Raw genomic sequence first — 25,095 nt, forward strand, 5'->3', positions numbered from 1 at the left:
CTTGAGTGCGTATTTAGTGGCCATCGACCCCACACAGCCTAATAAAATACAACGCAAATGATCAGAGGCAACTGCAAACCCACCAGACAACATTACACCCGAACATGGTCCATATATGGGAGATGTTGAATTTGAAATGTATAAATCAAATGTGTGCGTAATTTATGTTTAATAAATATCCCTTAAATAATAGAGGATATAATAGGCTATTGAAAACAACTCCATGTTATAACTAGGTCTACTTTTATTTCGAAATTGGGTGACGAGATTAAGTGTAACGTGATTGGGTTAATGTTGAATACTCGATGTGTTCCATCGCAATCAGTCATTTTGCTGCTGTCGCAATGTTGCGGACGGATGCAAAAAGTTGGTTTGGAGAGGTAAGTAAACCAGTTGTGGTTCATTTGAGGTGACGCATGGGAGGGGGATGGGACTGGATGGCCACTTTGGCCACGAAGAGGTTCGGATCGGTCATCATCAAACCACTGCATTTTGATGTAGCCAGTGGATTTTGACTCAATTAATAGCCAAATCTTCAGCAGGAAGTCCGAAGAATAGCCTAAAGAAATAAAACCGCAACGACTCAAACGAAACAATTGTCTTTAGCGTACACCTCTTCTGGAATTGTGGCACGAAAAGACAGGCCTATCTGGTCAAACGAATTCCCAGATCGATGATGACTGATCACATAATGTTAAGTTGTTGTTGACTGTTATCCTTGTAGAATGATTAATGAAGCAAAAATAAAACAAATAACTTCTCCTATTTAATGCTCTCATTGACCTTTCTCTGAGGTGGTATAAGCCTAGTAGTTATATAATAATACAACATTTGATGGTTAAAATCTAGTAAAAATATAATAATACAATATAATTATTTGTATTATTATTGTATTTATTATATATCTGCACATTATTTAATTAATATACCAATGGTATTAACGAACATGTCATAAGACTTTATTATAATGACTAAGTTATGCTGTTAAGATAAGCCCTGCAGTGTTAATTAGCTAACTTTTTTACAATCCTGTCAAACATAATAATGACAGGGAAACGTGTTTCAGGAAGAGATAAACCATTTTAGCTTCCACATTTGGTTGTGTTAGATATCCTTATCACCACGACCCTCTGTGGGTATTTGAAACAACGTGTTCGAAAAGATAACCAAGACAAGTGATTTAAACGAAGGAGAGAGGTTGAGGTTGACAGAATTCAATAAACTTTGTAATTATATTCTTGACTACTGGACCTAAGAGATTTTTCTTATGTAGGCCAATGGTTTGTGTATTCCCTTACCGAAAGACTGGAATTAGGAACCAAAACCAATGCGTGGATGACACAGACAGGGGCGCCATACTAATAAAACTAACGGTTTCTTTTTCTTTTCTTGTTTTTGGCAAAAAGTAAACATCCAGAGAGCCTCTTAGAGATGGATGGGAGTCTCTCCTGTCTGAGGCAACACTGATTGCTATGCAAATGAGGGTTGCACCTCAATTTAGCAAGGAACACAGCCTCTAGAGGAAAAGGAAGAGATTCCACGATGAGACCTCTCAAGAGGAGACAGCTCAGGACAGTGCAGCTACGGTGTTTCGAAACACAGTGTTTTTTACTGCTATGGACAACATCCTATCGCAGTGGTGTGGACACTAAGTTCCACACCACTGCAAAAATTGTAGGATCATTTTCTGCTGTTTTGAAAGTTGTGCAGATTAGTGAGGATAAAGTCCCTTCTGTGTGCCAACCACTGATCATGAAGCATTCCAGAGATCTTACACCGGAGTTTCAAAATGAAGTAAGACACCTGAACACTGTATATGCTGCTACTTCCCCCCTAACTTGTCCCATCTTGGTCTCCTGAATGCAATTTGTAAGATGCAGCTGCAAAGCATTTTTGGAGAATTGTGCATTGCTTTATGTATATTTTACACACTGTCTGTGACTGTTGCTGGTGGTGAGAGAGCTTTCAGTAAGCTAAAACTTATAAAAAACTATTTGAGGTCCACTATGTCCCATGACAGGCTTTGCAGTCTTGCCATTGAAAGTCAGTTAGCTAGAAAGCTGGACTTCAAAGACTTGATCAGTGACTTTGCTGGCAAGAAGGCTCTGGCGCTGGGCCCTTGGTGAGTAAGGCTGAGCAAGGGCCAGTGATAACTGTTAAATGGCATGGCTATGGATATTGGATCACTACACACATGATGCCCACAGGCTGAGAACAAGACTGAGAACAGACTGAGAACAAGATATATCTCAAAGTAATGGCTGGATTGCCATAACATTTGTTGTGCACAATCAAGACCCCAAGTGGAAGAAACCTATTGATTTGGTGACCTCTTGACCTTTCCTCTAGCGCCACCATCAGGCCTTATCATTTCCATTTCCATTTTGTTTTCCATTTTCAATTTCCACTTTTACAGCTGCTTATTTTCTAGTTGGTTTGTATACTTAATTGAAAAATCTGCTGCTGATTTTATTATTTTGTTTGTTATATAATTATATAGATGATAATGTTACTTTATTTTAATTGAAGAAGTTAATGTATATTTAAGTTATATTTATTTTAAGTTATTCATTAATGTTAAGAGAATTTTCCATTAAAATTACATTTAGAATGTAAAAGATGGCCTTTAGCACATTTCTTATAGAGGGTATCAGTCTTGCATCAAATAGTGAATACCACTGTATGCAGAATGTTGCATGCATGTCTGCACAGTGTTATATTTTCACAGCTCACTGTCAGTTAATAAGGTACAGTAAATATTGGGCTACAAGAGAGTTGCAAGCCTGCAAAGGTAGAGATATTTAAAGGTTTGAATGGGTCGATTGGGTTCTGGAGGTGTGTGGTTACAGAAACCGCGCAGGGTTGGTGTGGCCTGTGGTGGTGGGGCCCAATGTGATATCTTTTCATGGGGCCCAAAATCTCTGGCGGCGCCCCTGGATACAGAGAACGCCATCAATCGTTATCTTCATTGGTTAATAGCCCATGAGCCATATATGGATGGTTCTGTTCATAACTTTAATTCTAGTTGGCAGTAGGTCCTATGTCATCCATATAAACTTAGTTGTCTTGTTTATTGTACAACCTGCTGTTTCCTGTTCGAAATAATTGTATAGCTTGATTAGGTTGCGTCATACACTTACGAATTGATTAATAAAATGTAGTTGAAGAGAACAATGGCAATTGCTTCCAGTGGGAGTAAGGGGACACCGTCATTTCTGCAAAGTTTTAATTCTAAAAACAAAACACGAAAAAAATGCATTTTAAGCTATAGGCTACAAAGTGCTTATGTTAAATCTCTACTGTAAACAAACGGCTGTATAAGGTTCCACACATCAGTAAGCGTTCATAAATAGCACAGTTGCACATAAGCTCCACACATTGAACTGGTTCACAACCTGTTGCTCAACTAAAGCTGCGTTTACACAGGCAGACCAATTCTGATCTTTTGCCTAATCATTTGCAAAAAATCTGATCTGATAGGCCAAAATACTATTAGTTGAAAAAGGTCAGAATTGGGCTGCCTGTGTAATGCAGCCTAAAACTACTAGGGGAATGCAGACAACTGCCAATGGTGTTGTCAATTACAGTGGAAACCTCAACGCCATCTGCAAAAATAATGATTTACTATTTCGAACCAAGGATAAGACATTCCGTCATTTACCAATATGGTCAAACATAATATGCACCGCCCCCCAAAAAATGATGACCATCATTTATAGGCATATACGACAGTGTTTCATCAAATGCTTTTGCTATCCCTTATGGATAAAAAAAAATACACATGGACAAAAGCATGTGGACAGTCAAGTCAGGGGTCAGGGCTCTGTGCAGGCCAGTCAAGTTCTTCCACACTGATCTTGACAAACCATTTCTGTGTGGACCTCGCTTTGTGCACGGGACATTGTCATGCTGAAACAGGAAAGGCCCTTCCCCAAACTGTTGCCACAAAGTTAGAAGCACAGAATCGTCTAGAATGTAATTGTATGATGTAGCGTTAAGATTTCCTTTCACTGGAACTAAGGGGCCTAGCCCGAACCATGAAAAACATACCATTATTCATCCTCCACCAATCTTTACAGTTGGCACGATGCAGTGGGGCAGGTAGCGTTCTCCTGGCATCTGCCAAACCCAGATTTGGCAGTTGGACTGCCAGATGGTGAAGTGTGATTCATCACTCCAGAGTCCAATGGTAGCGAACTTTACAACACTCCAGCCAATGCTTGGCATTGCACATGGTGATCTTAGGCTTGTGTGTGGCTGCTCGGCCATGGAAAACCGTTGTGAAGCTCCTGACAAACAGTTGCTTACAGAGGCAGTTTGGAACTCGGTAGTCAGCAACAAGTGTGGCTGAAATATCTGAATCCACTATTTAAAAGGGTCTCCACATACTTTTGGCCATGTAGTGTATATATAAATATACATGTAGTGTATATATAAATAAGACACAAAGGCATTATTCCTACATCTACATCAAGAGTATGAAGACATAGTTGCATTATTGTCACGTTCCTGACCTATTTCTGTTAGTTTGTTGTATGTGTTAGTTGGTCAGGACGTGAGTTTGGGTGGGCATTCTATGTTTTCTGTTTCTATGTTGGTTTAAGGGTTGCCTGGTATGGCTCTCAATTAGAGGCAGGTGTTTGGCGTTTCCTCTAATTGAGAGTCATATTTAGGTAGGTTGTTTCACAGTGTTCGTTGTGGGTGGTTGTCTCCTGTGTCAGTGTTTGTCGCACCATACGGGACTGTTCGGTTTGTTTTTGTACATCGTCATTTTGTGTAGTCTATTTTCCCTCTTCGTGTTTAATGTAAGTTCGTCGTCCAGGTCTGTCTACTCCGTTTGTTGTTTTGTTAGTTATAGTGAAGTTCGTGTTTTTTCGTCTTGTCTTTAAATAAATTATGTGTTCACAACCCGCTGCGCCTTGGTTCCCTCACTACTCCTCCTTTTCGGTTGAAGAGGAGGAGGACCACCGTTACAATTATTGTGTATTCCTACATCTACATCAAGAGTATGAAGACATAGTTGCATTATTGTGTATTTCTACTTCTACATCAAGAGTATGAAGACATAGTTGCATTATTGTGTATTTTATATATCAACTGAAGTTGAAAAGGTGCTATCCTGATTTCAGTCTTAACCATGCCCTTCCCACCAAATACACATATGCAGGTTTCTAGCACATTCACATAGATTGATGAGAAAACCTGAACAAATAGGCTACAACGATATGCAGAACCATCAAGGAACACCCTGGTGTAGGCTACTGACAAAGCCAAACTTTTATTTGTTTATTTATTTATCCAGGTAGGCCAGTTGAGAACAAGTTCTCATTTACAACTGCGACCTGGCCAAGATAAAGCAAAGCAGTGTCGACACAAACAACAACACAGAGTTACACATGGGATAAACAAACGTACAGTCAATAACACAATAGAAAAATCTATATACAGTGTGTGCAAATGTAGTAAGATTAGGGAGGTAAGGCAATAAATAGGCCATAGTGGCAAAATAATTACAATATAGCATTAACACTGGAGTGATAGATGTGCAGATGATGATGTGCAAGTAGAGATACTGGGGTGCAAAAGAGCAAAAATAGATAACAATATAGGGATGAGGTAGTTGGGTGGACTATTTACAGATGGGCTGTGTACAGGTGCAGTGATCGGTAAACTGCTCTGACAGCTGATGCTTAAAGTTAGTGAGGGAGATAAAAGTCTCCAGCTTCAGTGATTTTTGCAATTCATACAGTCATTGGCAGCAGAGAACTCGAAGGAAAGGCGGCCAAATGAGGAGTTGGCTTTGGGGATGACCAAGGAAATATACCTGCTGGAGCGCGTGCTACGGGTGGGTGTTGCTATGGTGACCAGTGAGCTGAGATAAGGCGGGGCTTTACCTAGCAAAGACTTGTAGATGACCTGGGGCCAGTGGTTTCTGCGACGAAATATGAAGCGAGGGCCAGCCAACGAGAGCATACAGGTTGCAGTTCGGGGTAGTAATATGGGGCTTTGGTGACAAAACGGATGGCACTGTGATAGACTACATCCAATTTGCTGAGTAGAGTGTTGGAGGTTATTTTGTAAATGACATCGCCGAAGTCAAGGATCGGTAGGATAGTCCGTTTTACGATGTTTATCAGCATGAGTGAAGGAGACGTTGTTACGAAATAGGAAGCCAACTCTAGATTTAATTTTGGATTGGAGATGCTTAATATGAGTCTGGAAGGAGAGTTTACAGTTGAACCAGATGCCTAGGTATTTGTAGTTGTGAACGTACACATACACAGGCCTACCAAGACATAGTTAAAAAGAGGAAAAGATCCATTCACAATTCTCCCATTAAAATGCCCCGGTATAAAGGAGAGGGAAGATTTCGTCCTTGAGTTGTTTTAGAATTTTTAGAGTTGAGCATACTATGCTGGATGTTCATGCTAATGACGCACAGTGAGCCAAATAGAATCTACCACTAGAGGCCAGTGTAGTTCTTCCACAATACAGATAAGGTTTGCCATGTGGAATTGTTGAGATAATATGCTAATGACCACACAATACACGTTGGTTATACAGTAGGCCGCCCCCTACCATTAAAACGAAAACAGTGTGCAGGTTTGACTTTCCAAAATGATCAGATGCACTTTGAAGGAATACCCTACTATGATGCTTGATGAGATTCATTCGGGGAGGATGGAGACTGAAAGAATGCCATGCACTCAGTAATCAGAGTCGTACCCCTTTGCATTTCAAATGTGGTTTGGGCCATTTGTGTCCTTCCTTAATATTCACCACCCAGATTACGTCAAAACCATCCTGGCATCAACAGGTTGGTCTCTTTGGAACGACAAGACTCACATAATTATTTAAACTAGTTGCATCTATGTAATGTCTATCTATGGAATCTCACTACATGTGACAGAATACCTGTTTCTCAAAACCAAGTCAAATCAAACGTTATTGGTTGCATACACATATTTAGCAGATGTTATTGCGGGTGTAGCGAAATGATTGTGTTCTAATCTTGGTTACCCAGAAGTAAAATTCTCCCACAAGAGATTACACTCTAGGAGAAAAAGGTGTTATATAAAACCTAAATGTTCTTCGGCTGCCCCCCTTTGAAGAACCCTTTTTGAACCCCCGTAGCTTACTTAATAAACACAATAGTCATATAAAAATGTTCTACTGCTGGCTTTATGCAGTATAATACAGTAGTCCTAAATCTGCTTTTTTACAATATCCACACACAAATAGTTCAGGAAAGTCAAGTTGTGTACGGCCCAGTACATCACTGGGGCCAAGCTTCCTGCCACCCAGGACCTCTATACCAGACGGTGTCAGAGGAAGGCCCTAAACATTGTCAAAGACTCCAGCCACCCTAGTCATAGACTGTTCTCTCTGCTACCGCACGGCAAGCGGTACCGGAGCACCAAGTCTAGGTCCAAGAGGCTTCTAAACAGCTTCTATCCCCAAACAATAATACTGAACATCTAATCAAATGGCTACCCAGACTATTTGCATTCCCCCCCCCTGCTAGTCTCTGTTGTTATCATCTATGCATAGTCACTTTAATAACTCTACCTACATGTACATATTACCTCAATTACCTTGACTAACCGGTGCCCCCGTACATTGACTCTGTACCGGTACCCCCTGTATATTGCCTCGCTATTGTTATTTTACTGCTGCTCTTTAATTATTTGTTACTTTTTTTCCTTATTTTTCTGTTTTTTTTCTTAAAACTGCATTGTTGGTTAAGGGATTGTAAGCATTTCCCTGTATGGTCTACCTACACCTGTTGTATTTGGCGCATGTGACAAAAACTATTTGATTTGATTATTGATTTGATTTGATGATGCTTTTGAAGTTTTGCAAACCAATGAACAAAAGCAAACAAACAAGCATCAGTCCCTATGAGTTATCAACAGCCCTTGTTTCCTATGCCTACTCTTATGTGCCCTTATTTGACACCCGATGTACTGACGCTGCGCTGCGGTTCATCCGTTGTACTCATGTAGGTAGACGTACGGCTGCTGATGAGGATGTTGAAACGATGTGACAGACACCCTGGAGCTATTTCCCCTTTCACGAAGGTTAGAAATATGCCAATGAGCTAATGAGTTCATACTGTCTGTGTGTGAGTGTGTGAGTGAGTGAGAGTCGATGTCCGCGCCCCTGTGGAAATCGAATTAGCATAATAAAAATATCCCCATAAAAATATGTCATTTTAAGGTAGAGATGTATATATTTTTTGCATTGGATGCGCCTCAATCCACCACATCTGCTGATGTCGCAATTCTGCATCTGTGGTGAAAGGTGGCAGAGCTAGTGCTATGTTTGTCAGACCATGAGACATCCCCAAAAAATTGGTCTTCTCACAAAATCACCTGTACAGTCCGAACGGTTTGGCATACAAACTATGCCCACAGGCCTCACAAGACTAATCTGAAGGTTCCCGGTACCAGTTAAAAAAATGTGTGGAAGTATATATGGAGTCTGTTTAGTGGCAAAAAAATAAGTGGTTAAATACATGTAAAAAATATATACACTACACACTAAAAGTTTAGGGCCACTTAGAAATGTCCTTGTTCTTGAAAGAAAAGCAAATTTTTTGTCCATTAAAATAACATCAAATTGATCAGAAATACAGTGCAGACATTGTTAATGTTGTAAATTACTATTGTAGCTTGAAACAGCTGATTTTTAATGGAATATCTACATAGGCGTACAGAGGCACATTATCAGCAACCATCTCGCCTGTGTTCCAATGGCACGTTGTGTTAGCTAATCCAAGTTGATCATTTTAAAAGGCTAATTGATCATTAGAAAACCCTTTTGCAATTATTGTCACACCCTGATCAGTTTCACCTGTCCTTGTTATTGTCTCCACCCCCTCCAGGTGTCGCTTGTTATCCCTGGTGTATATATCCCCGTGTTTCCTGTCTCTCTGTGCCAGTTCGTCTTGTACATACAAGTCAACCTGTGTGTTTTTACTGTGCGCCTGCCTTTTCTATTCTCTTTTACTAGTCCTCCCGGTTTTGACCCTTGCCTGTTTTCTGGACTCTGTACCCACCTGCCTGACAATTCTGCCTGCCCTGACCTCAAGCCTGCCTGCCACACTGTACCTCCAGGACTCTGAACTGGTTTTGACTTTTTGCCTGTCCACGACCATTCTCTTGCCTACCCCTTTTGGATATAATAAATATCAAAGACTCAAACCATCTGCCTCCCGTGTCTGCATCGGGGTCTCGCCTTGTGCCCTTATATTTATGTTAGCACAGCTGAAAGCTGTTGTTCTGATTAAAGAAGCAATAAAACTGGCCTTCTTTGACTAGTTGAGTATCTGAGGCATCAGCATTTGTGGGTTCGATTACAGGCTCAAAATGGCCGGAAACAAAGAACTGTCTTCTGAAACTCGTCAGTCTATTCTTGTTCTGAGAAATGAAGGCTATTCCGTGCGAGAAATTGGCAAGAAACTGAAGATCTCGTACAACGCTGTGTACTACTCCCTTCACAGAACAGCGCAAACTGGCACTAACCAGAATAGAAAGAGGAGTGGGAGGCCCCGGTGCACAACGTAGCAAGAGGACAAGTACATTAGAGTGTCTAGTTTGAGAAACAGACACCTCACAAGTCCTCAACTGGCAGCTTCATTAAATAGTACCCGCAAAACACCAGTCTCAATGTCAACAGTGAAGAGGCAACTCCGGGATGCAGAGTTCCTCTGTCCAGTGTATGTGTTCTTTTGCCCATCTTAATATTTCCTTTTTATTGGCCAATCTGAGATATGGCTTTTTCTTTGCAACTCTGCCTAGAAGACCAGCATTCCGGATTCGCCTCTTCACTGTTGACGTTGAGACTGGTGTTTTGCGGGTACTATTTAATGTATCTGCTCCAGATACTCAAGTAGTCTTAAGAAGGCCAGTTTTATTGCTTCTTTATTCAGCACAACAGTTTTCAGCTGTGCTAACATAATTGCAAAAGGGTTTTCTAATAATCAATTAACCTTCTAAAATGATAAACTAGGATTAGCTGACACAACGTGCCATTGGAACACAGGAGTGATGGTTGCTGATAATGGGCCTCTGTACGCCTATGTAGATATTCCATTACAAATCAGCCGTTTCCAGCTACTATAGTCATTTGCAACATTAACAATGTTTACACTGTAGTTCTGATCAATTTGATGTTATTTTAATGGACAAAAAATGTGCTTTTCTTTCAAAAACAAGGACATTTCTAAGTGACCCCAAACCTTTGAACAGTAGTGTGTATATATATATATATATATATATATATATATATATAAGTTTCCTGATCATTCTTATATATTTCTCAGATATAGGACAGACACTTCAGAACGAACTTCCTCTAGATGTTTTTTTGGGACTCGCTGTTGTCCCGTGTAGTGAATATGTTATGCAATGCGTTTATATGGTCTAATAGAAGTTAGGCCAAAAATACTTTTGCATCAAATAATTTTTAAAATATATTTTTGTTATACTTCAAGGGGTCTTAAAATTCAAAATCAAATAGCAAAATTGTCCTTGGTATGACCTTAAAAAATTTCAAATTAGCTTAGTAGACCCCTGGCTTAGACAGGGCTTAGACTGTTATGGGTTAAGGCAATACCACTTTCACCGATGACCACCTCATTGGAAAGGAAGAAGGCATTAAGTATAAGTTATGAGTTAAAGACTGGAGTCTATATGGCTTCATTGTTCATTTGACAGCATGTTCATCCTGTAGGTTCATCCTGTAGGCTACACTGCAACTTTGCAACTCTGGCCTTATTGTGTATGTAACTTACAGTCTATTATGATCATCAATAAGGCTCCAATATCCTACTTTGTATAGGTACATGCATAGCCTATAGTTGCCATCCATCAGTCCCCTTGCGCCAAACATAATGTAAAACAAATCTCAGTATAACACCAGCCCGGCCAAAGCTCCGCCTCCATGTAGCAAAACATGGACGGTAAAAAGCAGCCATCGCTGATGGCGTATTGCTACCATGGACAGCGACCACGGAGTGTGCACGTCCAGGATCTTGTTGCATTGAATTTAGAACGTTTTCGTTGCTGTCACTACGTGGGTTTACTTCCGAGCCTAATGTAAAGCATTAGGTAGGCGATACATCGAGCCAGCAGCGAAATAGCGTAGCAGCGAAAAGCGAAATAGTGTAACAGAGTGACGACAATTCAGCCATCAGGAGCCAACGTCTGACTGTAGCCTATAGACGATAGAAAGATATCAGAGAGATTTGATCACTTGACATGGAGGCTATTCTTAACTCGAAATGTGCACATTTTCTCCAAGAGCGCATATAATCAGATGGTGGTATAGCCTTCACCATTGCAATTGGGGAAAACTAATCAAAATGTGCCATGTATCCTTATTTCACATTCTCCACTACAACAAGGTAAAGTGGGCTCCTTAAGACAACGATGTTCTGTTAACTGGTTGAATTGAACAAGTTGACGCCGCTTGAGAACCTGATAAAGGGACAAATAATTTCACATCACTGAGATCTAAATGCAATGCCAGATTCCACTGCGTCATGCAACGCGACCACTAGGCTTCGTCCGCAATCATGTAGGCTAATAGTTATTAGGCTATTCGTCATAAAGTTATACATTTTCTGCGTTCCGACAGCGACTGCATTTATGAATAGTCTATATGAAGGCCTGCATTGTATACTTTTCCAGAGTGTAGTAGGTGAACTTGTAAGATAGGCTAACTGTTATAGTATACTGCCTATAGGCTATACGACGTTTGGAGAAAAGCAAGTCTTATCCACATCGCTGACTTCAGCCGACCACGAACCCCCGGTTCACTCCAGCAGGAATCACATCTGAGAGACAATCTATCCGCAATGGCCAGGCTGCGTAAGAAAGCGTGCATAGCTCTGTTTTTATTTACACTCTTCATTTTTGGAACCATGATGGGTTTGAGAACTCTGAAGCCCAGCGATGGGTTCTCAGACCTGGCCCCGGGGTTGGGCCTCCTGCCGATGATTGGAGGAAGGATGGACCGGCGCTCGGTGTCCCAAGACGTCGTCTCCTCCCCGGGGCAGGTGCGCGCCAAAGTCGTTTTATCAAATTCGGGACCTGAAGGAACCATATTTTACGACGTCCACATATTCTACAGCGTGTGGTACGGGAACCCGTCGATGGATGGGAAATACATGCACTGGGACCATGTCCTCGTGCCACATTGGGACCCCAAAATCGCCGCCAGTTACCCGAAAGGGAGGCATATGCCGCCGGAGGACATCGGCTCCAGTTTCTACCCTGATCTCGGTCCGTACAGCTCGAGAGATCCGGATGTATTGGAGTCCCACATGGAGCAGATTGGAGCGGCTGCTGCAGGTAGAGTGCAAAGGTGCAGTGGTTATTCTATACTGAAACATACAAACAAGTTTTAACATTCGTATTAGTTGTGTTGCTGCACTGCCTGTCCAGTTAACTTTAAAGTTTTAACATTTGGTTCAACTTTGAGCACAGCTACAATAGGATATATATGGGCCAAAGATTTGAATGACTAACTTTGATGCATATAGGCTATATATTCTGCCAGATGTATACTGTTATGGCTCATTTGAATCCATTGCTTGTGTTGCATATTGCTCGTGCTGTCTGTCTCCCTTATTCCAACAGACAACCATTCTACTATATCCTTAGACAGAATAAGTGATGCCTTATGTCTGAGTGATGAAATATGCCTTCTTACATGCAGTGACTCTTTAGACCCCTTTTTTTAATCGTAATGGTGCGTATCTTTCAGGACACGCATGAAGTGACAGCTCATAAATGTATATGTTGCAGCCAGAGAAATTATTGTCCACACCCTGATAGAGGGGAATATCAAAAACGGTTTCTGTCAAGCAGCCAGCACAGCAGGCCACTGGCACAGACATACAGTATGCATGCAGCTAATTGATCAAGCCATGTCCGTCACAAGCTGTGTGGCAGCCTTGTAAGGGGTGCGTAACCGGTGGCAGGGAAGTCAGACGCAGGAGAGCAGAACTTGGTAATAGCTGGAGCAGTTTAATAGCAAAACCAACGGCATAAAAATAACAAGATATTGGGTACAAAAACCCGTCGCGCACCAATAAACATGTGCACAAGCACTTAGAATAAACAATCCCACACAAAAACATGGGGGGAACAGAGGGTTAAATACACAACAAGTGATTCAGGGAATTGAAACCAGGTGTGAGGAAAAACAAGACAAAACACATGGAAAATGAAAAGTGGATCGATGATGGCTAGAAGACCGGCGACGCCGACCGCCGAGCGCTGCCCGAACAAGGAGAGGACCCGACTTCGGCGGAAGTCGTGACAGTACCCCCCCCTTGACGACGCCGGCCTCGGGGACAACCCGGAGGGCGATGCGCAGGGCGATCCGGACAGAGATAGTGAAACTCCCGCAGCATTGAAGGGTCCAACACGTCCTCCACCGGAACCCAGCATCTCTCCTCCGGACCGTACCCCTCCCACTCCACGAGGTACTGGAGGCCCCTCGCCCGACGCCTCGAATCCAGGATAGAGCGAACGGAGTATGCCGGGACCCCCTCGATGTCCAGAGGGGGCGGAGGAACCTCCCGCACCTCAGACTCCTGGAGCGGGCCATCCACCACCGGCCTGAGGAGAGACACATGGAACGAGGGGTTAATACAGTAATCAGGGGGAAGCTGTAACCTATAACAAACCTTGTTCACTCTCCTCAGGACTTTAAATGGCCCCACAAACCGCGGACCCAGCTTCTGGCAGGGCAGGCGGAGGAGGAGGTTCCGGGTCGATAGCCAGACCCGGTCTCACTGTGGTGACGGTCTGCGCTGGCTTTCTGGCGCAGCACGGCCCGCTGGAGGTGAACATGGGCGGCGTCCCATGTCTCCTCCGCGCGCCTGAACCAGTCGTCCACCGCAGGAGCCTCGGTCTGATTCTGATGCAAAGGCGCCAGAACCGGCTGGTATCCTAGTATGCACTGGAAGGGGGAGAGGTTAGTGGAGGAGTGGCAGAGCGAGTTCTGAGCCATTTTACATTTACATTTAAGTCATTTAGCAGACGCTCTTATCCAGAGCGACTTACAAGTACATACATTCATACTTTTTTTGTAGCCATCTCGGCCCAGGGCACGAACGCTGCCCACTCCCCCGGCCGATCCTGGCAATACGACTGCAGAAACCTGCCCACATCCTGGTTCACTCTCTCCACCTGCCCATTACTCTTGGGATGAAACCCTGAGGTAAGGCTGATCGAGACCCCCAGACGTTCCATGAACGCCTTCCAGACCCTCGAAGTGAACTGGGGACCGCGATCAGACACTATATCCTCAGGCACCCCTTAGTGCCGGAAGACGTGCGTAAACAAGGCCTCCGCAGTCTGTAGGGCCGTAGGGAGACCGGGCAGAGGGAGGAGACGGCAGGACTAAGAGAACCGATCCACAACGACCAGGATCGTGGTGTTTCCCTGTGAGGGGGGGAGGTCGGTAAGAAAATCCACCGACAGGTGCGACCAAGGCCGCTGTGGAATGGATAAGGGGTGTAGCTTCCCTCTGGGCAGGTGCCTAGGAGCCTTGCACTGGGCGCACACCGAGCAGGAGGAAACATAAACCCTCACGTCCTTGGCCAAGGTAGGCCACCAGTACTTCCCAACCAAACAGCGCACCGTCCGACCGATCCCAGGATGACCAGAGGAGGGTGACGTGTGGGCCCAACAGATCAACTTGTCACGGACAGCAGATGGAACGTACAGACGCCCAGCGGGACACTGGAGGGGAGCGGGCTCTGCACGTAACGCCTGCTCAATGTCCGCGTCCAGCTCCCACACTACCGGCGCCACCAGGCAGGATGCCGGGAGTATGGGAGTGGGATCCATGGGCCGCTCCTCTGTGTCATACAGCAGACGCACTGTCCCGAGACAGTGCGTCTGCTTTCACGTTTTGGGAACCTGGTCTGTAGGAAAGGGAAAAAAACTAAACAGGTGAAAAACATGGCCCACCTTGCCTGGCGAGGGTTCAGTCTCCTCGCTGCCCGGATGTACTCCAGATAGCGGTGGTCAGACCAGATGAGAAAAGGGTGTTTAGCCCCCTCAAGCCAATGTCTCCACGCCTTCAGAGCCTTGACGACAGCCAACAGCTCCCGGTCCCCCACATCATAGTTTCGCTCTGCCGGGCTGAGCTTCTTCGAGAAGAAGGCACAGGGGCGGAGCTTCGGTGGCATACCCGAGTGCTGAGAGAGCACGGCTCCTATCCCAGCCTCGGACGCGTCCACCTCCACTATGAACGCCAAAGAGGGATCCGGATGGGCCAGCACGGGAGCCGAGGTAAACAGAGCCCTCAGGTGACCAAAAGCCCTGTCCGCCTCAGCCGACCACTGCAAACGTACCGGGCCCCCCCTTCAGCAGTGAGGTAATGGGAGCCTCTACCTGACCATAACCCCAGATAAACCTCCGGTAGTAATTGGCAAACCCTAGGAACCGCTGCACTTCCTTTACCGTGGTGGGAGTTGGCCAATTACGCACGGCTGAAATGCAGTCACTCTCCATCTCCACCCCCGAGGTGGAAATGCGGTACCCTAGGAAGGAGACGGACTGCTGGAAGAACAGGCATTTCTCAGCCTTGACATACAGGTCATGCTCCAACAGTCGACCAAGCACCCTTGCGCACCAGGGACACATGCTCGGCGCGTGTAGCGGAGTATATCAGAATGTCATCAATATACACCACTACACCCTGCCCGTGCAGGTCCCTGAAAATCTTGTCTACAAAGGCTTGGAAGACTGATGGAGCATTCATCAACCCGTATGGCATGACGAGGTACTCATAATGCCCTGAGGTCGTAATGAACGCCGTCTTCCGCTCGTCTCCCTCCCGGATACGCACCAGGTTGTAAGCACTCCTGAGATCTAGTTTGGTGAAGAAGCGAGGACCGTGCATTGACTCAATTGCCGTGGCGATAAGTGGTAGCGGGTAACTGTGCCTCACCGTGATCTGATTTAGGCCTCGGTTGTCAATACACGGGCGCAGACCTCCCTCCTTCTTCTTCACAAAAAATAAACTCGAGGAGGCGGGTGAAGTGGAGGACCGAATGTACCCCTGACGCAGGGATTCGGAGACAAGTGTTTCCATAGCCGCCGTCGATGGGGATTTATCGCACAATCGCCCCGTCGATGGGGTGGTAATTGAGTCACCTTCTTTTTGGAGAAGGCGAGAGCCAAATCGGCATATTCAGGGGGAATGCGCACGGTGGAGACCTGGTCTGGACTTTCCACCGCAGTAGCACCAACGGAAACCCCTAAATACCTCCCCGAGCACTCTCGCGACCACCTCGTGAGAGCCCTCTGTTGCCAAGAAACAGTGGGGTCACGACAAGCTAACCAGGGTAGGCCTAGCACCACGGGAAACGCAGGAGAGTCAATGAGGAACAGACTAAATCTCTCCTTGTGACCACCCTGCGTCACCATACCCAGAGGAGAGGTGGCCTCCCTAATCAACCCTGACCCTAATGGTCGACTGTCTAAGGCGTGAACGGGGAAGGGCACAGCCACGGGAACAATGGGGATCCCTAAACTAAGGGCGAACGATCTGTCTATAAAATTCCCAGCCGCGCCTGAATCGACAAGCGCCTTATGCTGGGAATGCGGGGAAAACTCAGGGAAAGAAACATACAAAACCATGTGTGCAACAGAGGGCTCTGGGTGAGAAGGGTGCCGGCTCACCTGGGATGACGCCAGAGTGCCCTGCCTGCTGCCTCGACCCCCAGTGGAACCAACCCGGCACCGACCGGCAGTGTGACCTCTGCGGCCACAGACGGTGCACGAGCCGGAACCTCCTCCGGTCTCCCTGCGCACAGCACCTCCCAGCTCCATCGGTACCGGAGCGGCGGTGCTGGGGGATGGAACTGATAGAACCCAATCTTGACGTCCGCGGGTAGCCAGCAGGTTATCCAGCCGAATGGACAGGTCCACCAGCTGGTCGAAAGTGAGGGTGGTGTCCCTACAGGCCAAGCCCCGACGGACGTCCTCGCGCAAACTGCAGCGATAGTGGTCGATAAAGGGCCCTATCATTCCATCCCGCGCCGGCGGCCAGGGTCTGAAAATCCATGGCGAACTCCTGGGCGCTCCTCGTCCCCTGCCTCAGATGGAAGAGACGTTCACAAATCCTCGAAATGGTCCAGCGCCGCATCTCCTTCTCGCCACACGGCGTTGGCCCACTCCAAGGCTTTCCCAGAGAGGCGTGAGACGAGGGCGGACACCTTCTCACGACCTGAAGGAGCCGGGTGGACGTTGCCAGGTAAAGGTAAAGGTCGAGCTGTAACAGGAAACCCTGGCAGCGTGCAGCCGTCCCGTCATACTCCCTTGGGAAGGAGCGAGACGAATCCCACTGGAACTGGGTGAAGGGGGGACGCGTAGTGGAGACCCTGGTTGTGCTGGTGGAGGCGCTGGAGGAACTCCCTGTCTCTCCCAGCGGTCCATAGTTTGGACAACGTGGTCCATGGTGGCGCCGAGATGGTGGAGCATCGCCGAGATGGTGGAGCATTGCCGCATGCTCCCGGACGCGCTCCTCCACCCCTATTCCAGGGGCACCTGCTCCTGCTGACTCCATATAGGTGGTGTGGGATTCTGTAAGGGGTGCGTAACCGGTGGCAGGGAAGTCAGACGCAGGAGAGCAGAAATTGGTAATAGCCGGAGCAGTTTAATAGCAAAACCAACAGCATAAAAATAACAAGATATTGGGTACAAAAACCCATCGCGCACCAATAAACACGTGCACAAGCACTTACAATAAACAATCCCACACAAAGACATGGAGGGAACAGAGGGTTAAATACACAACAAGTGATTGAGGGAATTGAAACCAGGTGTGAGGAAAAACAACACAAAACACATGGAAAATGAAAAGTGGATCGATGATGGCTAGAAGACCGGCGACTCCGAGCGCCGCCCGAACAAGGAGGGGACCCGACTTCGGCGGAAGTCGTGACAAACCTTTTCTCACAGTAGTTTTAGAAAGGTGTTAATCTTGACATCTACTTCCAAGCAATCTTGAATGTGAACAATTGAACACTTGAGTAATATGTGTTTACTGCTTATCTGTATTTCACTGAGATCGAACATACAAACAGATGAACGTCAGGCCGCGCGAATAGGAAGTCCCCTTTTTACTCTAAAAAGTTATTGAAAATCCATCAGTCAGTAAAAGGAGCCCTTAAGTCTTATCAGGAAGTGGCCATGACTGTCCACTGCAAAGGTCAGCACTGAAAACATTACCGGAAGTGGCATGTACATTGTCTGAAATAAGTAGCCTATGTTTTCAACGAAAAATGTAAGCTACTTGTATTGACCAAAATGGGAGTGATGATGCCTTGGAGTTGAGTGTGAAAACGACTGATGGGGCAGCCAATCGAGCCATGCTAATGTTGTCTGCCTTCGGCTGAACTGGTTATTGTACACCATCCGGAAAATAATCGTCCCTTCCCATTTCTTTCCCTTCCCTTCCCCTTAAACCGAACACTGTGACAGATGGAACACAGAAAGGCCAACTGAATGTGCTTAGTTAAAAGGAGTCAATTTAATTAAAGCCACTGGCACAAAGACCATAAAAAATTCCAAATAATATCCTGCTTGCAGCCTTGACTGATTCCACTCCGCGAGGAGCCCATAATAAAATGAATAGTGCGGACATAACTTCTTAATACATGTGACCATGGCTTTTTAGAAATTGCAATCAAATATTCCACACAGCTTGTGACCAAAGTGGACATGCCTGCCTTGCTGGCTGCTTGACAGAAACAGTTTTTGATATTCCCCTCTATGAGTGTGTGGGAAACAATTCCTCTGGCTGCAACATAGACATTTATGAGCTGTCACTTCATGTGTGTACTGAAAGATACTCACACTTACGATTAAACCAGAGTGCAAAAAGATTAACTGCATGTAGGAAGGCATATTTCATCACTCAGATATGAGGCATCACTTATGCTGGATAAAGATACAGTAGAATGGTTGCCTGTTGGAATAAAGGAGACAGAGAGCACGAGCAATGTGCAACGCAAGCAATGTATGCCAAATGAGCCATAACAGTATACAGTTGAAGTCGGAAGTTTACATACATTTAGGTTGGAGTCATTAAAACTCATTTTTCAACCACTCCACACATTTCTTGTTATCAAATTATAGTTTTGGCAAGTCAGTTAGGACATTACTTTGTGCATGACACAAGTAATTTTTCCAACAATTGTTTACAGATTATTTCACTCATAATTCACTGTATCACAATTCCAGTGGGTCAGAAGTTTACATACACTAAGTTGACTGTGCCTTTAAACAGCTTGGAAAATTCCAGAAAATGATGTCATGGCTTTAGAAGCTTCTAATAGGCTAATTGACATAATTTGAGTCAATTGGAGGCGTACCTGTGGATGTATTTCAAGGCCTACCTTCAAACTCAGTGCCTCTTTGCTTGACATTATGGGAAAATCAAAATAAATCTGCCAAAATCAGCCAAGACCTCCACAAGTCTGGTTCATCCTTGGGAGCTATTTTTTAACGCCTGAAGGTACCACGTTCATCTGTACAAACAATAGTACACAAGTATAAACACCATGGGACCACGCAGCCGTCATACCGCTCAGGAAGGAGACGCGTTCTGTCTCCTAGAGATGAACACACTTTGGTGTGAAAAGTGCAAATAAATCCTAGAACAACAGCAAAGGACCTTGTGAAGATGCTGGAGGAAACAGGTACAAAAGTATCTATATCCACAGTAAAACGAGTCCTATATCAACATAACCTGAAAGGTCGCTCAGCAAGGAAGAAGCCACTGCTCAAAAACCACAATAAAAAAGCCAGACTACGATTTGCAACTGCACATGGGGACAAAGATCGTACTTTTTGGAGAAATGTCCTCTGTTCTGATGAAACAAAAATGGGACCTTTTGGGTATAATGACCATCGTCATGTTTGGAGGAAAAAGGGGAAGGCTTGCAAGCCGAAGAACACCATCACAACCGTGAAGAACAGGGGTGGCAGCATCATGTTGTGGGGGTGCTTTGCTGCACGAGGAACTGGTGCACTTCACAAAATAGATGGCATCATGAGGGTGGAAAATTATGTGGATATATTGAAGCAACATCTCAAGACATCAGTCAGGGAAGTTAAAGCTTGGTCGCAAATAGGTCTTCCAAATGGACAATGACCCCAAGCATACTTCCAAAGTTGTGGAAAAATGGCTTAAGGACAACAAAGTCAAGGTATTGGAGTGGCCATCACAAAGCCCTGACCTCAGTCCTATAGAAAATTTGTAGGCAGAACTGAAAAAGCGTGTGCGAGCAAGGAAGCCTACAAACCTGACTCAGTTACACCAGCTCTTTCAGGAGGAATGGGCCAAAATTCACCCAACTTATTGTGGGAAGCTTGTGGAAGACTACCCGAAACGTTTGACCCAAGTTAAACAATTTAAAGGCAATGCTACCAAATACTAATTGAGTGTATGTAAACTTCTGAATTCAACTGTACATCTGGCAGAATATGTAGACTATATGCATCAAAGTTAGTCATTGACGTCAGTGGAACTCTTGAGGGATGTTGGCACATAGAGATCCTATTGTAGGCCTACAACTGGCAGCGATCACATCAATAAGTCCTTCAAGCCAATCCAGAACCCTTAGGGGAGGTAGGCAGCTATCACATATATCAATGTCAACCTCACACTGACCAATACGACTTCAAATGGTGTAACAGTGACATCATGAGGTTCAGGATTGGGTATCAGAGATGTGTGGTCATTGAAATAGAATGACTAGAATGGACAATCCCATTGAAGTCAATGTTCTGTGATAGGTGGACCAGCAGCCATATTGGGTGTATTGTAAAATTGCCATGCTATGAGGGTCTTTTCCCTTTCTAGTAATTTTATTTCCCCATTCTAGTTAATTATATTTCTGTGTGGGGTATAGCCAACCTGAAAGGTCCTGTGTGGAGACTTAGAGAGACTTGTCCTGTGTGGTCTAGGGGTGCTGGTGCTGTCCTGGTATCCTCCGGGCCTGGCCGATGACAACGGGGAGCCCACAGAGGACCTGGTGCCGGCCGTCCTGGACGCTGCTCACAGACACAACCTCAAGGTAAGGAACAGATAGACAGAGAGACAGACAGACAGAGAGACAGACAGACGCTTTGCTTTGGAATCAGTTTTTGGGATTCATGAGCTCTGGATAAGAATGTGGGAAGGAATGGTAAGGAATCTTCCAAAGAACAAAGAACAAAGTTACACAACCAACTGGTAAACATATCCTAATACTGTACAATAGTATTATAATACACAATAGTGTACCATTACTTCAAAACAGTTGAGAGCCAAGTGTGACATGACTTTGAGTAGGCAGCGGAGAAGGAGGATGAGGACATCTCTAACTAAGAGCAGAGGGGACATAATAAAGCTGCCGGCGGGAACTGTTGTTTATGGGACTGGATGAGCAGGGAAACACATCAGGGAACTACATGACCTATTGCCAATTAGGTTGGAAGATGCTATCCCAGAGATAACGACTGCAATAACGTCGACTCGTCGAGTCCCCTCTGCCTGCTGTCACGGACGGCATTGAAGCTCATGAAACTTTTAGAGGGCCCGTTCTTCGTAATTCAATATGTGTAACATCAGATGGTAGATGCACATTAGATGCAGCAGAGACGTAGTAGCTATTCAAGATGTTGAAAGGAAAAAAGATACTCCAAGTGAGCTGTACTGGCTTGATCCGGCAGCATCTTGGATGACATAACCGATATATAAAAACAGCCACACAGCCATTTGAGTGGTGTGTATCCATTCACCCTGAGCGGTTGGAAGTGTGTGAGAATGTGTCTAAGACCCTTTAAGGCAGTTTAAGTGGTGTACATTACGCATGCTGAATTTTGATATATAGCACTTTGGGTGGTATATCCAGGGGTGAATTTTTCAAACACCTGAAACAGCATTTTCCTGCAATCTAGAGCAATAATTATTATGCCTAATTCTATGTAAAAACAATGTATATTTTTCTCCATGGGTTATCTAAGCATACCTCTTTATGTGTGTGGCCCCTCCGCAAAATACCGCTGAGAGATCTTTTTTTATAAATAATAATGATAAAGCGTGGGCTTAAAAATTAAGTTGAGTATTTCATTTAACATCTGAAAAATAAAAAACAGGACAAATCTGAGGGGGCACTATGGGCAGAAAACTTCTGGGTATCTGTGTGTAAGTAGACAGCTGTGCGGCAGGATGACTTGCATTTGTGTGTGTTTGTTTGAAAGATCCACTGCAGCTGTTTTTATCTCAATAAAATCACAGTACTGTGACAGTTTTCAATTAAAATGGTCAAAAAGAAACAAAAATAGCTTCTTAGCAAAGAGCAATTTCTCAAGCAAGAATATTGCTAGGACTGTGGTAGGGAGGGGAAAACCATAAACTACCTGTTATTGGCAGAGGTTTGGAATTGGTTCTTATTGGTTTATTAACTAATTTACCGCCTGGTGATTTATTTTTATTTTTAAATTGAACCTTTATTTAACTAGGCAAGTCAGTTAAGAACAAATTCTTATTTACAATGACAGCCTACCCCGGCCAAACCCTAACCCGGACGACACTGGGCCAATAGTGCGCCGCCCTATGGAACTCCCAATCACGGCTGGTTGTGATACAGCCTGGAATCGAACCAGGGTCTGTAGTGACACCTCTAGCACTGAGATGCAGTGCCTTAGACCGCTGCACCACTCGGGAGCCTGGTGATGTCACCAGGCAGGCCAAAACTCCATCCTACCGCAACAGGCTGAAATTTCAGGCAATCTTTTCAAATAGGTCTTACACTAAAATGGCATTATCATGATTTTCACAATTTCACAATATTATTCCAACCATATAGTATTGAAATATATATCAAAACACAGGAAAACACATTTTTGACTGCATTGGGCCTTTAAAGACTGATCAGGTGTAACGTCCTGACCAGAGTTCTTATGTGTTTTACTTGTTTAGTGTTGGTCAGGACGTGAGCTGGGTGGGAATTCTATGTTGTGTGTCTAGTTCGTCTGTTTCTATGTTCAGCCTGATATGGTTCTCAATCAGAGACAGCTGTCAATCGTTGTCCCTGATTGAGAATCATATATAGGTGGCTTGTTTTGTGTTGGGGATTGTGGGTGGTTGTTTCCTGTCTTTGTGTTTTGTCTGCACCAGCAAGGACTGTGACGGTTAGTGTGTTTTGTCAGTTTGTATCGTGTTTTTGTTTTGTCTTATTAAATTTCATTATGTCTAATTACCACGCTGCACATTGGTCCTCTGATCCTTCTCGCCTCTCCTCGTCTGAGGAGGAGGACGAAGTAGACTGCCGTTACATCAGGGGCATTGCGAGCCTCGTGCCTGTGTGAATGAATGCGGACTGAGTGCAGTGTGACGAGAGACAGGCTAGAGCCCCTTTCTCCAGCTGCGTTGCATCGATAATACACACGCTGTGTTTGCTCAACACACAGTCGCATTTAAAGAAAATTGAGAGCGGATTTGTTTTTGTGTTTGCATGAGAATCTCTGCTACATAGAAAATCATGCAAATAATGCAGGCCGATATTCAAAAGAGCACAAGTACAGAAAATAAATGTCTGTCGTACATGTAATGTTGTGAACGTTATTCCGCAATCCAGTCCGTGTATTTGTACAGAAAGATTCCAGTTCCATGTTTTACACGCAACCGATAGTTGTGCTAGGAAGCCTTGTGAATAACCATGTAATGCCAGCGTAAAGTAAAGTTCAACTAAAGTATATATCAAACTCCCCGACCTCAGTTCTTATAAGCATAAGTATTCAAACTAAAAGTACAGAGGTTATAGTTCATTCTGAAGGATTCAGAATTTGCTATATTTTTTTATGCAAAAATATTGCAGCTTTACTGATACAAGAGAGCAGTAAAGAAATAAAGGCAAAAAAGATACCTTTAACAAACAACAACAAAGTTGTCCCCGCCACTTTTTTGTAAACAGCTAAGGGATGGGGCCTATATACACTGTATATGGACACCCCTTCAAATTTGTGGATTTGGCCATTTCAGCCACACCATTTGCTGACAGATGGATAACATCGAGCACACTGCCATGCAATCTCCATAGACAAACATTGGCAGTAGAAGAGCTCAGTGACTAGGGTGCCACCTTTCCAATAAGTCAGTTCGTCAAATTTCTACCCTCCTAGAGCTGCCCAATTCAACTGTAAGTGCTGTTATTGTGAAGTGATAGGCCACACAAGCTCACAATGGGACCGCATAGTGCTGAAGCACGTAGCGTGTAAAAATCATCTGTCCTCGGTTGCAACACTCACTATCGAGTTCCAAACTGACTCAGGAAGCAACATCAGCACAATAACTGTTTGTCTGGAGCTTCATGTAATGGATGCCAGGAGAACGCTACCTGCCCAACACTACCTAATCGCCCAACATCAGTGCCCGACCTCACTAATGCTCTTGTGGCTGAATGGCAGCAAGACCCCGCAGCAATGTTCCATCATCTAGTTGAAAGCCTTCCCAGAAGAGTGGAGGCTGTTATAGCAGCAAAAGGGGGACCAACTCCATATTAATGCCCATGATTTTGGAATGAGATGTTCGACGAGCATACTTTTGGTCAAATACTTATTTTAAAAGTCCAAAAATGGATGTACCAATCCGAGATTGACCCTTTAATAACCTTGTTATAGAACATTTAGAGTGGTACTCTGCAGCAGTATCCTGTTCAAGTGCCCACTTTCTCCTGACCACATTCTCCTCTCCCACTGCACATAAGGACATCTATTGTTGGAGTGCCTTTAGTGCAAAATCTTCACAAACTGCTGATCGTAGAAAAATAAGTCTTGGGTCTCTAATAATTTTGAGCTACGACGCAAAAAAAAAAAAATATATTATGTAAAAGAGGCCCTCTTGCAATTACAATCTTCCTGGAATTTTCTGCAAAGACAAGGCAGATTAAAAGGTATAATTGTGCCTCCTCTTTCACACCAATATGTAAGACGGGGTATTAGCAGTAGAATGCATTATCGCTCTGGGTTGAACCCTAACATAAGATCCATGGGCATAACTTGTCCCATTGTT

The 25,095-nt window shown here is 44.5% G+C and overlaps 1 protein-coding gene across 1 annotated transcript in view; it reads left to right on the top strand.

Moving 5' to 3' along the window:
- Window positions 1–11,863: 11,863 nt before the first annotated feature.
- LOC120030826 (glycoprotein endo-alpha-1,2-mannosidase-like protein) overlaps window positions 11,864–25,095 on the top strand; it is a 28,444-nt gene continuing 15,212 nt past the window's right edge. Inside the window, exons 1-2 of the mRNA XM_038976287.1 lie at window positions 11,864–12,359; window positions 21,006–21,115. Coding sequence (XP_038832215.1) covers window positions 11,864–12,359; window positions 21,006–21,115 — 606 coding nt within the window. The remainder of the gene's footprint in view (window positions 12,360–21,005; window positions 21,116–25,095) is intronic.

The sequence above is a fragment of the Salvelinus namaycush genome, chromosome 37 (genome assembly GCF_016432855.1).
Source record: "Salvelinus namaycush isolate Seneca chromosome 37, SaNama_1.0, whole genome shotgun sequence".
In the NCBI taxonomy this organism is placed as follows: Eukaryota; Metazoa; Chordata; class Actinopteri; order Salmoniformes; family Salmonidae; genus Salvelinus; species Salvelinus namaycush.